The sequence below is a fragment of the Porites lutea genome, chromosome 9, assembly GCF_958299795.1.
Source record: "Porites lutea chromosome 9, jaPorLute2.1, whole genome shotgun sequence".
NCBI classification, from domain to species: domain Eukaryota; kingdom Metazoa; phylum Cnidaria; class Anthozoa; order Scleractinia; family Poritidae; genus Porites; species Porites lutea.
The window spans coordinates 25,231,261-25,254,192 of record NC_133209.1 but is presented as its reverse complement, the minus strand read 5'-3'; the positions used below and the strand labels follow the sequence as shown (position 1 = coordinate 25,254,192).

At 38.4% G+C, this 22,932-nt stretch overlaps 1 protein-coding gene and 1 pseudogene across 1 annotated transcript; both read right to left on the bottom strand.

The window, feature by feature from the left end:
• Nucleotides 1-2,296: 2,296 nt before the first annotated feature.
• LOC140948613 (substance-K receptor-like) lies at nt 2,297-4,112 on the bottom strand (annotated as a pseudogene).
• A 4,259-nt stretch (nt 4,113-8,371) lies between these two features.
• On the bottom strand, nt 8,372-19,477 carry LOC140948040 (plasminogen-like). Its single transcript, XM_073397257.1, has 4 exons — nt 19,257-19,477; nt 17,712-17,918; nt 16,766-16,903; nt 8,372-8,839 (listed from the first exon to the last, which is right to left on the bottom strand). Exons 1-4 carry the CDS (start codon nt 19,309-19,311, stop codon nt 8,388-8,390), a joined length of 852 nt encoding a protein of 283 aa, XP_073253358.1. The 5' UTR covers nt 19,312-19,477; the 3' UTR covers nt 8,372-8,387.
• Between the last annotated feature and the right edge of the window lie 3,455 nt (nt 19,478-22,932).

The window sequence follows — 22,932 nt, the reverse complement described above, 5'->3', positions numbered from 1 at the left end:
ACCATGGCAAAGAACATGCTTGTTAGAGCCAAAATATTAAAGGTCGTTCACGCCGGTATAGATGTGCAACCTGTCACCCTTGCAGTTTTTCACCAAAAATAATTTACGTATCCAAAAGGTTAGACTGGGCGTTTCCCTCTGTGTCCCGTTAACCTCTCTTCATTACTTTTTATGGTGCTCTGTGATCAACAGGGGAACCAAGTTCGCATTTGCAATAAACGCTTTGGTGAAATACACTATCATGTTGCATAATGAAGTTTAAGTTCAATCAAATGATGCATTTTTACAAGTTGTACATGTTTTATAGGGATCAAAGTCTTGAAACTGAAACACATAACAAATATTACTAATTAACATGCATTTTTACATATTAACTGAGATTAACCGACAACCGACAAAGATCGAAATTTTTAACCGACTACCGACAAAGTAACTAAATTTTAACCGACAACCGACAAGTGGACCCCCCATTCAGACCCTCTTTAAACATTACCCGGACTTTTAAAGTTGTTGGAACATAGTACAAACCTCATTTTAATCATGAAAGACGTGTATATACCTTTTTAATCTTATGAACGGGGGTTAAGGAAATCTAGAGACTTGGACATTTAGAATTACTAGTTGTAGATTGTTCTTAAATTTATCGTTTTACCATTTTGTCTATTTATTTATACATACTTCTTCCTGGAGTTATGAAAACTGGGTTAGCAAACATTTTGTAATTTTTCGCAACTTCCTCTGTCTAATAGCTTGACAAATGTTTACTGTGTTGTTTGCTTATGACGGTTTTTTTGCTTGTTTTGTGGCTAGGGATTTGTGTAGAAGTGGATGTAGACAGAATTACTATCTTACCCCCCCCCCCCTTCCCCCCGCCTCTCCCGATTATTTTTTCCCTATCCACATTTCTTTCTTTAACACAAGTGACAGTTATTTGAAATCAGCGCGCGCCTAAAGCTGGTTTCGGTGCCGTTTAGCAGTTTAGTTTTATATTGGTCACCTTGAGAAAAGTTTCCCGAGAGCATCATGTAAAACTCTGAGATTTATGGGACAAAGTTATTACGATTCGCAGAGTCTGCATCGTCCAATATCGTATTATATTCTCGTTTCATTTCAGCTAAACGGATCAATCACCCTGATCCGGGCTGAGACAGAAAGGTACGATATTCTTCGCTTTTCTAAGGTGACCACTAAGTCTTTGGCCTCGGGAACAGGCTCTTCAGAGTCAAATGAATTAGGTGAGAGCAAAATTGCCGGTGAACTCTGACCCGGGCCAAGCTTAGTTTTTTTCTGGTGTGAAAGCAAGGCTAAGGTGATCCGCCGACCGTGTGACTCTACATCCGGGAACTTGAATAAGACGAGCGTAAGAGAAAAGTCCAGAGGTGTTTATCTGGCAATAGGCTGAGTTTTTCCGAGTTATTCGATGATATTTCGCTTATGTTAAACGAGAGAAGATTATGCGTGGTTGTGGATAGTCTTATCAGTGCTGCGAAAGTGTGTGATTGTGTGATTTCCGGATAGTGTTGACAGGTATGTATGTGATCGCGTGGTTGAACTGCGGTTTGGCCAAAATATTCTGTGCCAGCCATTAATATTGTTTCGTCGGTGTTTAGCTTAACTGATTGTACATTGGAGAAGCGACTCTCGACTCAGGAAAATTGGATCTAGGTCTAGTTTTAGCGTGCTCCGATGGAGTTGAACCATAAGCCGATTTTTGCAGATAAGAAAGTGATAATTTGTGCACTACGTTTCATTCAGTTTGTTGTCTATTTCATGCGGAATCCTGATCGAACCGCGAGAAAAGAAGTGTTTTGCGAACTATTTAAGTTGTTATGTAAGCCTTAACCAGGCACTCTTTCGCTGCAGTTCACTCAACTTAAAAATTTCTAGACTGAAATGACACCGGTTTGAAACTTCGCGAAGTCAGTTTACTGAAGAAGTGTTCTAAATTTGCGTCATTTTAAATTTGGACTCGTTGGAATGCTTCTAGGGACCACTAACTTACTGCCCGGCGTCAGATAAAGGCTTTTAATCGGCCTTTGAATGAGTTTTGTTGTTTTAAATTGCCAAGTAGTAGAATGAGTTGATATTTTTGCTAACCCGGTTTTCAAAAATCCAGGTATACTTGTCATTATTATTATCATATATTTTTTCTGAGGCTGTTCCTTAGTGCGCCAGGGTCACGTCCGACGTCCCTGGTGGTTATTGCTACATGTCACCCATACTGTCATAATATTAGTAATATTGAATAATAATAATGATGATAATGATAATTATATAATAATAAACGTAAGATAAAATAGAATATTAACAAGAAAATGTGAAAAGAAAATTGAAAAGGGAGGATTCTCTGTCAAAATTCATGTACGGATATGTCATGAAGCAAGCATGTCCTGCGGCTTTTTTTGACATAAAGGTAAAACGATAAGTCAGGTAAAATTATTTACAACTAAAGATGCAACGTATTTCCAAATATGCACAAGGCACGCGGAGGAATAAACCCATGTCAAATACTATTAATATACATTGTTTCTATCCTCACAAGTTGCTGTTTGGTACAATACGCCTGTCTCTGCAACATAGGCAAGGTCCACAAGTAAAACAGGCGAACAGGTTTCGCAAAGCACTCGAGAATCGTGAACTATAAGCAAAAAGAATTATGGGATTAACTATTGTGCTTAAGGAGGGAAAAATGTAGAAAAACAAACTAACAAAAATCATGCACGAATCTTTAGTAAAACGCGAAGATGTAAATAGCTTTTGGAGTACAGTATGTACGCAAAGTGGAGTCCAGCAGATGAAAAAGGCACTCACAATCCATACAAACACTTTCATGACAGTTTTGTTCTGTTGCGTGTTTCTTATTCGTATTCTTGTGTGTTCCTCTTCTTCAGCCTCTACTGGTCTTGTATGTCTCAAGCATTTCATGATTCTTGAATAGAGGATAATCGTGGAAATAAGTGGAACACAGTAGAATACTGCAAATCCTACCACGTAAAAGATAAATTGCTTCTTCTTGCCCCAAGAAGCGAAACTCCGACAATACGTGTGATGATTTTCTTGAATTTGAATAGACGATGCATATGGTGAAGCTACTGATAGCGCAAACACCCAAGTGAATCACTGGAGAGCTGTTCTGAGTCGCGCTGTGACTAAAATAGACTTAAACGGGAGCACGATAGCTATGTATCTGTCTACAACGATTAGTAACAGGCTTTGAACTGAGACAGCCTGAGACACAGCTCTGAAAAAAAGGCCCAGTTTACAAACAAAGACAGCCGTTGAGCCATCTATCGCAGGTTTGCTGGAACGGACTGCTTCAGTTGCATAGAAGGGCCAATTTGTGGAGGATGACAGAAGATCAGAAATCGCTATGTTGACGATGAAATAGTTCGTGCTTGTCTTTAGGGTTGGGGTTAGTAGAAAAGTTACTATCACCAGGGTGTTGCCGACGAATGCCACAATACTAACAATTGAGATAGTGGATGTAAGTATGGTGGAATCTGAGGAAGAACATTCCGAAAGGTGCTCAAAACAATAAGAACTGGAGTTATTCATGCTTCCTTTCTGGTTTATGACCGTCCGCTGGCCACTGATCAGGATGACGTCCCTCTTAAGTTTGTATGAAACGATCGACCTGTAAACGAAGAAGGTGCTTGATGCGCTTTTGAATCTTCTAATCACCTTGAGTTTAAAACGTGTTTCATGACGAAAGTATTTGATTCAACAAGGAAAAAAAGATGGAAACTCTTGATACCTGATACTTGGAGGGAACTAAATGCTGGATTTATGTGGCTTCTGTCATAATGTACAATACCGCGCTGAAATAATATACAAGCAACATCTAAAAACCTTGCCATTTCTTTTTCCTCACTCTGATTCTACCCAAGATGTTTGTCGAGGCATACTAATGTACAGAATGTTGTGTTACTTACGATGATGCTTGTCTTTTTCATGAGTATCAAAGGAAGTGTTGAACACTTTTAACCTGAGCGTTTTGGGCCGCGGTTTTCTATTTGCACACTCAAGGTAATAGAATAAGATGCTTTTAAGATATACGTCAATGTATATACGACAATATACACGCGTAAGCGAGGCTGGGCCCACGGTTTATCTTCCTTATTCGAGAAGATTAGCAAGTCTATTTACCGTTTGCAGATCACGTCACTGTAAACTGAAGGCAGCACTCATCCTCCTCAACGTCAAGGTTCAGTCAATAAACATCCCCGGCGACTCTTACCGGAGCTGGCGAGTTTAGAGTGCGGGTGGCCACTTCATTGCTTGTTGCGGGTGACGTAATTACAATTCAAAATGAAGAATTGTCAATACTTTTAACTTTTTAATTTAGTGATTTAGTAGTGCAGCTGAACAATCATCTCTTTAGAAATTTTCATACTGATAGGATTTTTAGTTTTTTGGTAGAGCATGTCTGAATTTCCGAAATGCTGTCCCTAATACGCTACTGATACGTGACTTATATTTTAAGAGTTTGTTGTCTACATTTTTTACAGCCTGTAAACGCACAATCATTAATCCCATAATAATGTTGGTCTGTAGCTAACGATTCTCAAGCCCATTGCGCAACGAAAAGTGTTTTTTTTGTTTTGTTTTAATTGTAAACCTTGCCTTTATATATATGCTGCAGAAACACAGACCTGTGGTACCAATAATCCATTTGCGAGGAAGCAATGTTATTTACTAAAGAGTTAGAATATAACATCTACTCGATGCAACTCATCTTCTAGTTAAAAATTGCCGCACAATTATTTAATTTTAGAAAGCAGGACTTTGGAGCGCAATTTCGGTAGATATATATATATTTATTAAAAACTGAATCATTGGATAATGCAATTCTAGCATTTTGATTGGCTTAGCCGTTATGGTATATGAGCTATTATACCATGCTCTCCATATATGGCCGGTCTACGCGTCAGTTTAAAATTGGAAGCTAGCTGAGATTTTTTTTCGCGAACGATAGAACGGCGCCCGAAGCAAATCGTTTTAATTCATTTCTTAGAACACTAGAAATGCAATTTCATCGAAAGAAAAAAGACAAAGACAAACAAAAAAGCCACAGGAGCTTGTTTGAAAGTTTGCCGAAAAACACATGAAAACACACAAGTACCTTGACCAACTACGAAAGAAGACTAGTGTTGTTTCTTCATGATAGCGAAGCCATTCGTCGATCGAGTCACTCGCCGATAGATAACTGCGGCTTGTTTATCCGAAATCAAGAATATAAATCACAAGTAACCAGCTACAAATACAGGCTATGCAGCCATTCACTAGAGCAATCGAGGCGGCAGTATAGCTTCTTTTCTTGTTCAGCAAAACCAGCTTGTGGCTTCAAACAACTTCATAACAAGCGACCGAGGTAATAGTTTTTCTCTGCTGTTCTTACCTTTATAACTGCACCGAAAATCCAAATTCACAGTAATTTCGACGGCTGTCACTTAAAAATTCTTTTCCTTCACATTATCTGCCAGGTTTTTTAGCTGTTCTGCTTTGTGAAATCCTAGAATCCCGATGAGTTTTTGTAAAACTAATGTTCATCGCTACAATATTTTGATTTTTCATTCATGCAGTCCATGCGAGTCCGTTCGCGCGTTGGCAGTTTTGATAGACGTGTGACATGTGAATAACGGAAGTCCCTTGTCTTTTCCGGTTTGTTCTAGTCGGGGAGATTCAACGAGATTTTGTGGGCGTTTTTAATAAAACAATTATTCCACTCGCGCTTGTTGGATATGAGATGATTATAGCCAACTCATATCCAACGCGCCCTCGTGGAATAATTGTTAAATATTTTATTTTTTTTGTTTCCTATATTCTTTCAGCCGGAAAGTGTAAGTTGTATGGCCTTACAAGAACCTTGATGGATGACCCTAAAACAAACACATTAAGATTTCAATATTGACTCGTCAGAAAAGTGATAAGGTAAACTCATTTTTTTCTTGTTGAATACTTTTGGGAAACAGTGAGATATTGATGAAGATATTGTTGACGGTGTTGGTGCTGGAAAAAGAAGAAGAAGAAAAAGAGGAAAAAGAGAAGACGGTTGAAATATAAAGTGGCAAATTTAATATGATAATCTGAAATACTTTTTCTAAGTAAATGTATCAACATGAAGCCGAAACGTTGTAAATTGCATGGTTCAATGTTTGATTAAAACAGCTGTGTAGACTTTGAAGTAAAAGATAATTTAAAAATTGTAAAATAAATTTGTTTGGGGAGAGACGAAGAAATGGGTTTGCTAGTTAAATCTTTAGTAGTATTTTGCTTTGCTGAATGAATGGTGAAAGAACTAATAAATGAAATATTCCACTAATAATTAAAAGAAAGTATTCCTTTGTACCGTGGATTTCTTTGTTTGTATATAGACAAATAGTGTCATTTTTACATTCGAATGCAAACTTCATAACTGTGTTGATTCTTGTTTTTGTAATCAAGGGACTCAATGGCATAGGCTTCGTTTCATTGGAGAAAAGTTTTCTCGGGAAAGGAGGTCACTCTTTCAGCCGAGTCAACTTTATGGAGTGTTTAAATTGGAAAAAAGTTTGACCCCTTTGGCCAAGCAAAGACCGTTCGTGCATGTTCTGATCGTCTCGCCTTGACTGAATTCACCGGCTAGGCGAGCCAACGTGTATAAATGGGGAAAAGTTGGCCCGGCTAGGAGGGTGATCTTACCATAAGAAATGGGTGACTCTGTTTTTCACGTAAATTGGTCGCCAAGTTTTGTAAAGAAATGGGGAAAAGGTTGGCTGTCGAGGGTGTCTTCAGTAGCAGAAGCATGCAGACAAATGTAAGGTCTGTATTAGAAATGAACAAGTTTTAGGTCCAGTTACAAAGATATTTTAAATCTTCTCCAATTCGCCTTTTAGATATTAGGAACAGCACTTTACCCTTAGTTAAAGTGTAAAGGGATAGTAACTTTTGATTTTAATTCATTTACAATAGAGGAAAGTCCTTTGAGATTACATAATATGCTTATGATAAAGTTTTGAAGGCCTCAAAAACCACAGTTGGCAGTTATATTATAACGCCGGTTGTTTGGTTCCGGGGTAAGGTAGAGAGCTTGTCCGTCAACCGCAAAATATTACGAATTTCGGAAGATTGATGAAACCTGTACATCTATTAAAAATAAATAAACCATTTTTATTAACTAACACATTTTGTTTTTCAGTTTGTTCTGCATGTTGGTCTTTTAGTCTATTTAACAGTCTTAACATAGTATAAGAAACTCTGTTCGCGCTAATTAACGCACTTCCACATTTTTTTCTCCGCTAAACTTTGTTAAAGCTCGCACTAAAGAGCTACCCAGAACTAAGAAACAAAGTAAAACTAAACGAAACCAACGAAACAAAAAAGCCTCTAGTAAGCCAACCCCCCCCAAAAAACATTTAATTTAGCACTTAAAGAGCCAGGCCTACATAGGGTCAGTGGGCCTTATATATAGGCCTGCTTATAAGTTCCTCCCCTTCTAGAGGGTCTCAATAAGGTGCTGGCTTTGACAGTTGACGGTTATTTTTTTCCAATTTTGACGGTTGACGGCTAAATTTCAGAGCTTTCGACGGTTTACGGTTATTTAGTGAAAATTTAGTCCAATATATATTAAGTAACTTGATTAACTTGTGTATAACGTAATATTAACTGTTGTGTTCTGGAGGTTGCCTTGGCCTTTCACATAAAATTTGAAGATAGTTTTAAGATATAAAAAAGATGCAAGGTCTTGTGATGTTCGTAGGGAGTGTTTTTGATAACATGGTCCGTGGCTTATTTAGTGAAGTGATTCTTCAGGAGCCGAAAGTCCGTGAAGATCAGGTGAAATAGTGAACAACAATAACAACAACAGTCAATCAATCAATCTTTATTAGCACCCCGGGAAAAAGGGATTCCGAAGTAAATTATACTCTTACAATTAGCAAGATAGAGGGCATAGCCACATGATTAGAAATTATAGCAAATGCTTGTCGCGCTAAGTGGGTGAGGTTTTATTTACCTTGAAACGTTTTGACGGTTAATATTTCTCTGCACTTCTGACGGTTGACGGTAAAAAATAACCTTTTTGACTGATGACGGTTAAATTTTGGTCCGTTTGACATCTGACGGTTAACCCCATTGAGACACTCCTTCTATATAATACGTTCTTAACCCTTTAAACCCTAAGATCAAACTTTAAATTCTACTTTGCTGCCCCTATTAATTTCCTATAGAAGTAGTGGGTAGAAGTTGATAAAATATCAAGCAAATTCATCTTGTGTGATCATGACCTTAATTCTCATGACCACTCCGTTTCACAAAGCATTGGTAATACGAGGAGAAATTTGATGCTGATCACTCTTAGGGCTTAAAGGGTTAATGAACGAACTAGTGTTAATATTTGGGCAAAAAAGCTAAATCTCTATATTGCTCTCTGTTTCCAGCACTTTTTCTACCCACTTTGTGAGCTCAAACATACTAGCATAGACACCATATTTGTGTGGCCTTGCGCATTCGTGGCCCCAAGATACCACGCCGGTTAGATAAAACCGCCCTTGGTACTGGCACGCCAGTGGCCCTCCACTATCGTATTGACATGCGTCAACGCCTCCCTTCGCGTATCCTGCACACAGAGCTCTGGAATGAATGTTTCCATGATAGGACTTGGCATGATTGCAAATGCTTGTCGGAACCAGACGTACTTTGGCTTCTCTCAAAATGTCCGGTTGAGTGCTATTCCACTGGGTGTGACCCCAGCCAGTGACGAAACACTCCTTTCCCCAACGGAACCTTACCCCAGGTCGAAGAAGGCAAATTGGAGACACAAACTCGTCATAGACTGCGGGCTCAGATAGACGGACTAGGGCTGAGATAGATAAAAACATTTAGTGTGCTTGTTATTCGTCTTCTTCAAGCATGGTACATTCCTAAACATCTCCTAATTAGTAAACGAAATTTAATCATCCAACAATCGACTCAATGTTGACTGGTAAAAATGGCACCTGGTTTTCCAGGTTGTAAGTATCGGTACTTTACATCATTGATAAAAAATACGGACAATTTTCTTTGAGCAAAACAATAATATAAAGTAATATTAATAATTATATTGTTAGGGTGGGGGTGGGACACAACAAAAACTCTATCCCCAAACATATTTACAAATGCCCGATACGTGTTTTTCTCAGCAAATATGTGCTTAACCGCGTTGTCGCTGCTAGAAATTCTACCGGCAGAGCGCCCCTTCACAGAGTACCTAAGAAATTCCAGTTCGCCAGAACTTTCGTTTTTCTTCAAACCTGTAACTCCATCTGAAATTTAATTTCAAATTTTATCTATGCCAAACAGCAAATCGCATGGCTTATACTCCTTAAACTCGAGCAAACTCCAATTTTTCCTTTTTGGTGACGACACTAATGTTCTTTATGCTCATAAAGATTTAAAGACAATGGAACTAACAATAAATGCAGAATTACACAACTTGTATAACTGGCTGATTTCAAATAAGCTTTCTCTGAATATTTAAAAAAAGTCAAACTATGTAATTTTTCGTCGATACCAAAAAAACTGAACTATGATCCTAGGTTAATGTTTTTGACAATGAAAGCAATAAAAAGGTTACCCTTGAATGCAAAAACTTTATTAAATATCTTTGACTATTAATCGATGAAAATCTATCTTGGAAGACCCATATTCACTCTGTTGCAAACAAAATAAGTAAACCACTTGGGCTAATTGCGAGATTAAGACATATTGTCCCCACTTGCACCCTCCTAAATATTTATCAGTCACTAATTATACCTTATCCAACCTACGGTCTTATCTCTTGGGGCAACGCGTGTAAAACTTTCCTTGACCAAATTCTTTTCCTTCAAAAACGCGCACTGCGTTTAATATATTTTGCTGAAACAAACGACCACGCAATATATAATATACCTTTTTTTGTGAATGCAACAACTTCTAACTTTACCGGCTCTATATTATGAATCCGTTTTTTACTCTTGTGTATGATGTAAATAAAAACGCTTCTCCGAAGAATATTTTGAAACTCTTCTCTCGAATTTCTATTGTTCATAGTTACAATACACGTGCCTCAACCTCTGAACATTTTTATACTAAAGAATCTCGACTCAATGTCAGACGAAATGCTTTCTCGCTTGTTGGGGTCAAAATTTGGAATGGGATACCTCAAATTCTTAAAGAAAGACCGAAAAAAGCTTTTAAAAGATAGATCACTAAAAGCAATGCTACTTAATATCCTTCAAACTGAAGGGTCCTATATTGATGTGGATACGATTTTTGTGAAAATGAAAAAACAATTCTCTTGTCCTTTATTTTCATTTTATTTTAGTTTCAAAATTTCACACCAATATTGTCCTTGTATTTAAGTAGAATAGTATTTATTTACTGTAAAATATATACACTTATATAACGTGTAATTTCTTTGTATTTGTCTAGTTTGTAGTAAATTATGTAGCCTAGCCGCCTGGAATAGACTCGCTAACTGCAGGACAGTTCCAATGTACTTCAAATTTAAATAAAATAAAGTTGAAGTTGAAATTTGAAAGTTGACAATAAAAATAAGCGAATGTTTAATTGTGACAATACACGGATCGAAACCCCCCAATGACATTACGAGTCTTCACAGCCAATATCATCACAGCTTAACTGACAGACGAACAATAACATCGCGACTTAATTGACCAATCAGGTCAATACAACGAGAGTTAAATACCATCAACTGACGTGAAACGACTCACTTTGACTCTGAAGATGACTACCGCACAGGTACGTTGTTGAAACGTCAGTCACTATCAACAACAACAGTCCTACTCAGGACTACGTTTACCCGGACAATCATATTCAACCTATTTATGATGACTCCAGGGTTCAAACCTTTCACAGTTTTAGAAAGTCTCTGTTGCTTAAAAATAAATCTATCTTACTTATTATGCACAGAAAAGCATATCGATGGCGCCTACACTACGTTGCATTTCTTGTCGAGAAGGGAAAGGAGAACGAGAATGGTGGATAGCATTAATATTATGGCTTTCCACATGAGGAGACACAAAGGGCTTGCACTGTAAGTATCCCGGAAGGCTCCATACAATTCCTTATAATTTTGTTATAAGGAATTGTATGGAGCCTTCCAGGAGACTTTTCTTCATTAGCTTAGGCGCGGTAGATTTTGTCACGTATGATCAGCGCGAGGTGTTTTTCCCGACATCCTTCTGTCAGGAAAATATCATCATATGAAAGCAAACCAGACACGATCGCGTCGGCAGGCCGAAGCCGGCAAAAATAAAAGGCTTTTCTTCTGCCATTTCAGAGGCCAGTTTTGTTTCGATGTGTTCAAAATAAATCAGGTTTGTAGGTTGTAGGTAATAAAATATCGTCTTATTCAGTTCTCAAGGACCTTTAGAAAACGAGATAATTGACTAGAGAAAGAAGCGTGAAAACGCTTTTCTGGAAGAAAATATTTTTTAATTCTCTACTCGCAGCAATTTTGCGAAATCGCGAAGCGCAATATATTCAGTTTCTTCCAAAGCCGTCATGATTAAGCGGTGTAATGCCATCACAACTAAAAATGAATTTAGTTTGTATCGCAAAAGCCGCGAAAAAAGAGATGAAACAAAAAATGGATCGGAAAAATTAATAAAATCCCCAAAAAACCGTCTCGCGGGAGCTTTGTCAAACAAACCGTTGGTTTATTTAACCTAAGCTGGAAAAGGAGACGTCTGCACGCAGAATACATTTCATACTACATGTAGTTGTGATTTCGGGAACGGACCTCGGAAGCCTCATTGCCGTATAATATCTTCTACATTGCAGAAACTACAGCAGAATCGCCCTGCTTGCGTGCTAACTTTCCGTTCCAATTATGACTACACAGTACCAGTGAATTGTTTCGAAATTTAAAGGGGCGAAATTTATTTCCATCAGCGCGTAGTTAGCTAGTTAAGCAATAATAATGCACAGCACTGTAAATAACACGGTTCTAGAATATCTGACGGCTTCGCCTTTTGTTCGTCGCTGCATGCGATTTAATCGCTTGTAACCTAACAGAAAATGCACGAATACAAACAAGCTCGCTGTTCTACAACCCCACACTGAATTTTAAAAGAGAAGTCTTTCTTATAACGGAAGAGTGTTGTAGAACAGCTTGTCTCTGAAGGTGCGGCAATAATTTTTTTAAAGGAAAATTAAAAACCTTAATTTAGATATATGTATTTTCACACAAGGCCTAAATGTAAAGCAGGTTTGTTATTGTTATATCGTTGTTATTTTAGTTTTTATCTGGTTATATTCCTATTCTTGAATGTAAATATACCTAAGGGAAATACCGTGTATTACCTTACCTTACCTCTGTGATGTGTGTAAATTTGTCTTTTGCTATGGTTTTAGACAATACAACTTCTCCTGACTATCAATTATGCGTCAAAACAATGTATCAAGCGCGCGATAAAGAAATTGTCTAAGTGCCACGGTGTAGCACTTTATTACAAAGTTTTAACTGGAAAACTTGTTGCCATCTGATGTACACCTGTATAGTTTATGTTTGTGAGCTCTACCTAAAATAATCACTTGGTTACACTGCACCCATGGGTGTGCCGCCTAAAGTGCAGTCTATGTTTGTTAGCTCTACCTAAAGAATCACTGGGTTACACTGCACTCATGGGTGTGCCACCTAAAGTACAGCCTATGTTTGTTAGCTCTACCTAAAGAATCACTGGGTTACACTGCGCCCATGGGTGTGCCACCTAAAGTGCAGCCTATGTTTGTTAGCTCTGCCTAAAGAATCACTGGGTTACACTGCACCCATGGGTGTGCCACCTAAAGTGTAGCCTATGTTTGTTAGCTCTACCTAAAAAATCACTGGGTTACACTGCACCCATGGGTGTGCCACCTAAAGTGCAGTCTATGTTTGTTAGCTCTGCGTAAAGAATTACTGGGTTACACTGCACCCATGGGTGTGCCACCTAAAGTGCAGCCTATGTTTGTTAGCTCTGCCTAAAGAATCACTGGGTTACACTGCACCCATGGGTGTACCACCTAAAGTGCAGCCTATGTTTGTTAGCTCTACCTAAAGAATCACTGGGTTACACTGCACCCATGGGTGTGCCACCTAAAGTGCAGCCTATGTTTGTTAGCTCTGCTTAAAGAATCACTAGGTTACACTGCACTCATGGGTGTGCCACCTAAAGTGCAGCCTATGTTTGTTAGCTCTACCTAAAGAATCACTGGGTTAGACTGCACCCATGGGTGTGCCACCTAAAGTGCAGCCTATGTTTGTTAGCTCTACCTAAAGAATCACTGGGTTACGCTGCACTCATGGGTGTGCCACCTAAAGTGCAGCCTATGTTTGTTAGCTCTACCTAAAGAATCACTGGGTTACACTGCGCCCATGGGTGTGCCACCTAAAGTGCAGCCTATGTTTGTTAGCTCTGCCTAAAGAATCACTAGGTTACACTGCACCCATGCGTGTGCCACCTAAAGTGCAGTCTATGTTTGTTAGCTCTACCTAAAGAATCACTGGGTTACACTGCACTCATGGGTGTGCCACCTAAAGTACAGCCTATGTTTGTTAGCTCTACCTAAAGAATCACTGGGTTACACTGCGCCCATGGGTGTGCCACCTAAAGTGCAGCCTATGTTTGTTAGCTCTGCCTAAAGAATCACTGGGTTACACTGCACCCATGGGTGTGCCACCTAAAGTGTAGCCTATGTTTGTTAGCTCTACCTAAAAAATCACTGGGTTACACTGCACCCATGGGTGTGCCACCTAAAGTGCAGTCTATGTTTGTTAGCTCTGCGTAAAGAATCACTGGGTTACACTGCACCCATGGGTGTGCCACCTAAAGTGCAGTCTATGTTTGTTAGCTCTGCCTAAAGAATCACTGGGTTACACTGCACCCATGGGTGTACCACCTAAAGTGCAGCCTATGTTTGTTAGCTCTACCTAAAGAATCACTGGGTTACACTGCACCCATGGGTGTGCCACCTAAAGTGCAGCCTATGTTTGTTAGCTCTGCTTAAAGAATCACTAGGTTACACTGCACTCATGAGTGTGGCACCTAAAGTGCAGCCTATGTTTGTTAGCTCTACCTAAAGAATCACTGGGTTAGACTGCACCCATGGGTGTGCCACCTAAAGTGCAGCCTATGTTTGTTAGCTCTACCTAAAGAATCACTGGGTTACGCTGCACTCATGGGTGTGCCACCTAAAGTGCAGCCTATGTTTGTTAGCTCTACCTAAAGAATCACTGGGTTACACTGCGCCCATGGGTGTGCCAGCTAAAGTGCAGCCTATGTTTGTTAGCTCTGCCTAAAGAATCACTAGGTTACACTGCACCCATGCGTGTGCCACCTAAAGTGCAGCCTATGTTTGTTAGCTCTGCCTAAAGAATCACTGGGTTACACTGCACCCATGGGTATGCCACCTAAAGTGCAGTCTATGTTTGTTAGCTCTGCGTAAAGAATCACTGGGTTACACTGCACCCATGGGTGTGCCACCTAAAGTGCAGCCTATGTTTGTTAGCTCTGCCTAAAGAATCACTGGGTTACACTGCACCCATGGGTGTACCACCTAAAGTGCAGCCTATGTTTGTTAGCTCTACCTAAAGAATCACTGGGTTACACTGCACCCATGGGTGTGCCACCTAAAGTGCAGCCTATGTTTGTTAGCTCTGCTTAAAGAATCACTAGGTTACACTGCACTCATGGGTGTGCCACCTAAAGTGCAGCCTATGTTTGTTAGCTCTACCTAAAGAATCACTGGGTTAGACTGCACCCATGGGTGTGCCACCTAAAGTGCAGCCTATGTTTGTTAGCTCTACCTAAAGAATCACTGGGTTACGCTGCACTCATGGGTGTGCCACCTAAAGTGCAGCCTATGTTTGTTAGCTCTACCTAAAGAATCACTGGGTTACACTGCGCCCATGGGTGTGCCACCTAAAGTGCAGCCTATGTTTGTTAGCTCTGCTTAAAGAATCACTAGGTTACACTGCACCCATGGGTGTGCCACCTAAAGTGCAGTCTATGTTTGTTAGCTCTACCTAAAGAATTACTGGGTTACACTGCACCCATGGGTGTGCCACCTAAAGTGCAGCCTATGTTTGTTAGCTCTGCCTAAAGAATCACTGAGTTACACTGCACCCATGGGTGTGCCACCTAAAGTGCAGCCTATGTTTGTTAGCTCTGCTTAAAGAATCACTAGGTTACACTGCACCCATGGGTGTGCCACCTAAAGTGCAGCCTATGTTTGTTAGCTCTACCTAAAGAATCAGTGGGTTACACTGCACCCATGGGTGTGCCACCTAAAGTACAGCCTATGTTTGTTAGCTCTGCCTAAAGAATCACTGGGTTACACTGCACCCATGGGTGTGTCACCTAAAGTGCAGCCTATGTTTGTTAGCTCTACCTAAAGAATCACTGGGTTACACTGCGCTCTGTGACGGACGTTTGCCTCGCGCTCTCTTCAGAGACAAAAAAGCTATAGTCTGTTTGGCCAAAAATCAACCTTTGTTCCCCCTAAAAATTTGACACCATATTAGGGCCCGAAAGACATTAAAAGTTCCTCTGCAATAGAAGAGTGTTTTGCTAGAGGTTAGAAACGTTTGGCTTACATGAGTTTCAATATAAAGATGCAAAAATTTATCAGCATAATTATAGCACACAAAACATTGTCATCAAACTCCTGGCATGTAGCCTGAATAAGCCAAGCAAATATAAATAAAGCATATAACCAGAAATATTCGTCAAATGGTCTCGTTAAGTAAATTATACTTCAATTTGCGAAAGAAATTTATCTCTTGTATCCGTGTTACGCATCGAAAAAGCGAGGAGTCATCGCATGACATTAGGTAACAGAGGTAAAACCCACGGGTTTCACGAATTCCAATTTCACGATTTTTCGCCGAGTAACAAATTTAAAACTTCAATTATTACCTTCCAGTTGTCGGTTCATTTACCTTACATTCGCCAACACTAGTAAACATGGACAAAACGATGAAATCCGGCACTCTTCTTTCAGATGTTGCAACCCTACAGACCATCAAGAAGCTTAAGATCTGCCTCTATGAGGCTCCTGACAATACCATCGGCAAAAGAAATAATTTGCTGTAGATCATTCTCATTTACAGCACCTACAATTTGGAACTCACTGCCAGAACCCATACGTAATCATGATGACGTTTCAAAATTAATAACTTCAATAAACACTTTCTTATTCAAAGAACATTTTAATTAAAGTTCTGTCAGAATAATGTATATAGTGTAAATATTGGGATAAAAATTGTAATTTTTAATCTTTAATTTTAATTTTAATTTTTAAATAAGAATTTTTAACTTGCATTTTTATATATTTGTGCAGTTTATTATTGATGTAATTTTTTTTTTAATCTACAAAATTTTCGGTTCGAAATATTCAGTATTAAAGTGCCACGAGCCTAAGGGTATGGCGCTATAGAAATCCTTATTATTATTATTATTATTATTATTATTATTATTATTATTATTATTATTATTATTATTATTATAAAAAGTTCTCCTGAAGAGTTTTCATTTGAATTGTAACACGTACCAAAGAACTTCGTTCACAAATTTAAAGTTAGATTTGGTAAATTATATTCCTTTTAACTTGGTCTATTTTTGAATTGATTAAACCTGATCTGACTGTATCCAGAAACACCCAGCAGCCTCCATCGTTCAAACCAACCCATATATGAGAACATTACGGCTTCGGTTACAGGAGCATATCCGAGAAAGAAGAAAGGATTTATAGGACGTTTACTCACCTACGTCATAGTCTGGTGGAGTATCAAATATTCCCTCAAGGAACATGGACTTGTATTTTGGACGGAGATAAATTTCTGATACCCATCTGCTCTGCTCAAACGCTTCTTTGTCGACCAGATGATGCTCGCCTAAGACCACTCTTCAGTCGGACGGGTTTGTTGAGGTGTATAAGTCTAAAATAAATATTTCAATCTCATTGAATAGAAATAAAAGAAGATCACCAAAACCGAAACTGAGATTCGTTTCGGACCCAGTTGGTTTGGACAGAAACTTAATAAGCAATATCGAGGGTGTTTTCACACACTATATTTTGCTTTGTTTTATAACGTCCTTCAGTGCTCCGATATTCCGATTAAAATAATAGCTCTAATTACAAGAAAAACTCTTGATCAGACTTAAACTGGGTGTTTGCCAAAATTATTCTTTTAAAAGCACTAAAAAACCCTCATTCTCTCTTGAAAAACCCAAAATCTAACTTCAAACCCAATTTAATCTTTTCCTTCAGGCTCTCTTAGTTTATAAGCCATGATGCATCGTCTCACTGTTAAATCTCGAAGATGGAAAACATTTCAAATTTTATTTGTTTTGGAAAACCACATGCACAGTGTATTGAATTGAGAACTAACTAACAACTTGGATCCGAAATAATCAGTGTTTGTGTCAGCTAACACAACCTTCGAGTCCATTATTATTTCTTCATGACGAGTTATAAATTTAGCTTGTGCCGATGTCTTCCACATTAGGATCTCTTTTTGCGTGGTCCACTCTCCTTCGACTAATTTGTAGTATTTTTGGCAAAGCTAATAAAAAATACATTAGAAAAGCACGTAAACTCGATACTTTTAGATCTCTCTAAAACACTAAAGGTTACGAAGTTTTTAAGTTCTTCGCAATAAGCCGCACTAAAAAAAAAGAGAGAAAGAGAGTAATAGTTTATTATTTTACCATGAAAACAATGACCCGCAGAAACAACCCAGAAAGGAGAGATAAGCGATCCTCTCCAGAACTGTGTTTCATTAAAAAGTAAAGCGACCTGCCATGGCCAAGATCCCTTTTTACTTTCAGTGCCGCCAACAATTCGGCGAAAAATGGATTGTACGCTTTGCCTATCTCCCTTCCTATTCTGCAATCCTACTCCACAAAATGTGTTACCTAGAAAACATAAAGAAAAAGAAATAATTTATCAGTTTTGACACACACCTGGTTATAAATCCTCTTCATTCTTCAAGTTGTAAATTGCTAAGGCGGATTTGTCAGCAGGAGTGATATTAATTGTAAATATATATATTTTATTATCGGTGATGACATCCAGTGTTAGAGTGTATGTGTGAGAAACTGAAGCATACATAAATTAAACCGTTGGGCCAATCTTACGCTGCCTTTTTAAAAAGAAATAAGGTAAAACATATAGTTCTCTTTGTATAATCCTGAAAATATAATAGTACCTCGCAAACTTTGTACCAAAGAGATTTAATTTGAATGGTAACACCATGAAAAGTTAGCATAACAAATCTGATTCTCGCTATTATAAATGGGGTCTAGAAGTGAAAGAGTAAATTAAAACAAAAACGGCGCACGTCAACTTTAAGTGGATTTTTGCCTTCTAGGGTAGCGTTTGGCCCATATGCTCGATCAAATCGTCTCTATAAAAGTAACCCCACTCAGCAAACAAATCTGATAACGTCAAGACATCGTTAAAGAAGGAGGTTGACGTGAGTCCTGCAAAAACCCTTTTGCTTTGATAAGCTCCCCTCTTAATCCATTCTTCAGAGCAATCAATCATGGTTTTAGGGCAATTTTACCCAAATAACCCATCAACCATCAGCCCACCTTTTTTAAATGTTAGTCTACTATACTTCTCTTTTGTTGATTCCTTATACCCTTTACATTCATGTAATAGTAAACTAAGTAACTTTACCCAAGTACAGTCATTGCACCAGTTTGAATTTCCATTCTTGCAACCCCCTTCTAAGACCATTCAACTGCCCCCTAAGGATCCCTGCGGCTTTCGGGAACAAGGTTGACGCAGCAGTAAGAACACTCGCCTGTCACCAGTGCGGATCAAAGGTTCGGCAGACATGATATATGTTGGTTGAATTCGTGATTGGTTCTCTCCACCACTCCGGTTTTCCCCTTTCCTCACCGAAATAATACCTCGAAATTCTAACGCGACCCAGAACGCACGAACACTTTCATATCATTTCTTCACTGACAGTTCCTTAGTTTCTTGTGAGCAAACAAATTACAAAGAAAAAAAAAAATAAAATAAAACATCAGAACAAAGAACAAATTAGAATTTGAGCCAGGTTACTTTTTGAGTCATCAAGTTCATGCTCCATTTTTTTCGTACGTTCAGGCTGTACTGGAAAACGTTCTTTAAGTGTCTCTGTTAGCTAGTTCATCACTACTTTATTGTAAGGATATTTTTCTGATGAATACTACCATATGGAGTATCCCTCTATAATATTCCTTACTCAGTAAACGACTTACCGGATGAAATATTCCCTAAGATGAGATAAAAGAAAACGAGGAAAAGTAGCGCCATCTTGTGTAAGCTTTAAGTCAACTTCCAACCACTTTTCCCTGTGTTACCATTGATACTCTGTTCACCTTAAAGCAATCTGTTCTTCCTTTGTGACTGAAGCTGTTAACTTACGACAACTTCTAATAAACTGCAGTACACAAAACAGCTACAAACGATGTTTGCAGCTGTTTTGTGAAGTGGCGGGATAACCATGCCAGCTTTTATTTTATTTGGAGTGAAAAGTAATTAACAGTCAAGGCTACGGACGCTGAATGATCTTCTAATTTCCATTCAGTTAGGTGTGTAAGCATAAAGGCCACTGCTTCGTTAATTTCCAGGCTACATCTGAGTGGTTTTTAAATTGAAAGTGCTACTTTTTCATTAGGCTTGACGGTTTTCTGTTTACTTCTTCCGTTGAAAGTATCGTTTTGCATATATGAAAGAAAGCGATCTGGCAATTACAATCTGCTCCCTTTTGCGGCAGTTTCCTAAACACTCGTCATTTCTTTAAGACTACTATCATCATAATGTTTTCCGGATCACGAAAAAGTATGATGATCATTATAAATTATTGCAAAAATGAATTAAAGTACAAAAAAAAAAATTGCCATTTCAGTTCTCTATTTTGATGTGATGAACTCTTTCGATTCGACCTCGAGAAAGAGATTAAGTACGGTGAGAACTGATTTTAAACCCCTTGCAGTAGCACTACGCGTCCCGAGAACACGTTAAATCGAGGAATTTGGTGGAAACGTCAATAACTCATGCACACGCCGAGAGAGGGCTCAGTCATATAAATTCTACATTAAAACTTCCGGCATCACTCGAGAATTTTCTAATCAGTGATTTAAAATTAATATGGACAAGAGCCTTTTATGTTCTCCTGATATTCAAGCACTCGTGCTGACGCACAAAATAACCTGAAAACAACGAGAGGATATAAACTCACATGGTGTGAGTATGCCATGACCATTGGTCTTCCAGGGACTCCGCAACAGTTTTGAACTGGCGGTTGGTAACAATTCTCCGCTCTCCACCCCTTTCCTCCCAAGCAATGTCACCTTGACAATGATCAAAACGAAGCCGCTCCAACGTTTATGATTCTCTTAGCCAGAGTTAGCGGTCAGTATTAGATCCCATTGGCCGTAGCCCCTTTCTCCCCTCATGAAATTTACACAAGGTCGAACTGTTTTCTGCTTTTACATCACACTTACATGATATTTCAAGCTGGAAATGTTCATGAAACTGCAAATCTCATCAATTTGAAAGAAAAAACAATTAAAATGATATGAAGAGCGGTAGGATTTGAACCCACCAACCAGAAAACCTAGTATACCACGCTAACCACCAGACCACTGCGGATTTGATAAATGGAGAAGAAATAATTTAAGTACATAGAGCATTAACCCCAACCCCCCAAAAAAGAACCTAACCAGTGCTTATGGCTAATCTGTAAAAGGCAGTGCTTAACCCTAAAACTACGTTGTGTAAATTTCATGAGGTGTGCGAAGAGGCTACGGTCGATGGGATCTAATGATAACCGAGCTTAGCACTGCCAAAAACGTGAAAACCGCTGCCTGAAATTTTCTTCAAGTCTAATAAGCCATATTCTTTACCTCCAAATCCTCAAAATTGTTTAAAATCTATTTCATCTCTAGGCCTACTCTGGGACCTTAACTCGCCGCGAGATTGTGCGAGCTAATGCGAGTTAAGGCGAGTTAAGGCCGGATAAGGAAAAATTGAGCTCGCCTATCAGTTGCGAGTTTGTGCGAGTTAAGGTGAGTTAAGGCGGGTTAAGGGAAAATGATCCATCTTATAATATGCTTTAGTAACATACATATAAAGATGCCTTGGAATCTTTGTATGTCTTATATATATAGTAGGCTCCATGTTGTCCAATTACGAAAAAATTAAACCAAAAATTTCAGATGAGCTCCAAAGTTGAATGAAGCCAAATCTTGTTTAAATTTATTAACTGAAATAATTTTTCCTAATTGGACAAGCTTAAGTATGGATATGCTAGTGATATGGAGTCCTGTTCTTTATTAATTATATAGCATTTAGACTCCAAACTAGACCATTTGGTGGCTGTATCATAATAATAATCAGTGTCATCATAATCATATATTATTTATTAAAGCTATATAATTATTTAGCAGAATTACCAGTAGTGGGGAAAAAAAATGAAAACAAAACAATCATGAATTGATAAAAAAAATGTAGCTGTAGTATAAGCACAGGTAGGATATTTTATTTTAGTATATACTAAAACAGTGGATAGTGTTTTTCGAGCGCTCTGATTGGCTACCCAATCAGTGAATATCCTGCACTATTCACTGATTCACCTCCAGTTCCTCCGAGCGAGCAACGCCAAACTCGCGTAAGTTGCGAGCAAAATGCCTTCCCGGTTTTCTGCCGTAAACAAACAAACAAATTTCACAACTAATCAAGCAAGCTGTTTCCGAAATACACGAAGAAGGTGACGAAGTTCGGATTGGAAGTTTTAACAGGTAAAGCTTTGTCTTTTTGACACTAATTTATCGATAAAACTGGTGAAAACGTTTTTGTTTACAAATGCAAATTAAGTTTAAGTCTTGCTTACTTTATTTAGTTGAGTTGTTCATAAATAAGCTTCAAACTAAATTTAATAATCTTTTTTTATAGAATGATTTTAAATACAGAAAGAATTCACAAATCCTTTTGAAGAAATTTCCCCGCAAGAGCTAAACAAATGCCTTGAAAAGTTTTAATTGTCGGCAAGAATAAAGCGACGGCCGCAGCCGCCCGGTCATTACGCGCCAAAATTGTAATCTTTGGCAACAGTATTTGAGTTAAAAATCATCATTTTTGTGCTCAATGATCTCACTGTTTTAGTATATACTAAAACAATTATTCACCTCAGTGTCGGTGGCTAGTCGTGGATATTTACCTCACTGCTTCGCAGTTCGGTAAATATCCAGGACTAGCCACCTCCACTTCGGTGAATAATTGTTATTTATTTTATTTATTTTGTAAATCAATAACACTATGTTTTAATAGCCAGGTGAGCATAATAGGTATCACATGACATGTCATCAATTGTTATCACTAACTCCAGAATTGAAAAAAAAAATTGCAGTCTGTGTCAATGTTCTTCAAAGAACTAGTATAAAAATCCGGGGAAGCTGACGAATTACAACTCAGCTGAGGAAATTTTTATGCCACAATCAATATTACTGAAATGAAATGAAATTTCTTTCTCCTTGAAAACTACCACTTATCGTTAAGTCCTCCATTTGATCCATTCTCTCCACTTCACTGATGGTTTCCCTTGGAGTCCAGCTCAATTGTTTGTTTTCACTGCCAGAAATGATTGCCTCTTCGTTTCCTCGGATAATCTATTCTAATTTCTTGCAAATGAAGGCTGATGCCTTTTCGCAAAGACAGCAGTTCCCATATTTTAGAAACTCCCTCCTTAAACCTTGGACAATCCTGTGAGAGACACCTTGATTTCTACAAAAGAAAGGAGGATCAAGCTAACTTGATAGTAATCTCTTGATCATTCTTAGCCTAGCAAAACAGCAAAAAATAAATGACCATATTTTCTGTTCAGGCTTACTTATTTTTTACAAAATTTCACAAAGTGTTCATAGTTGTGCAGAG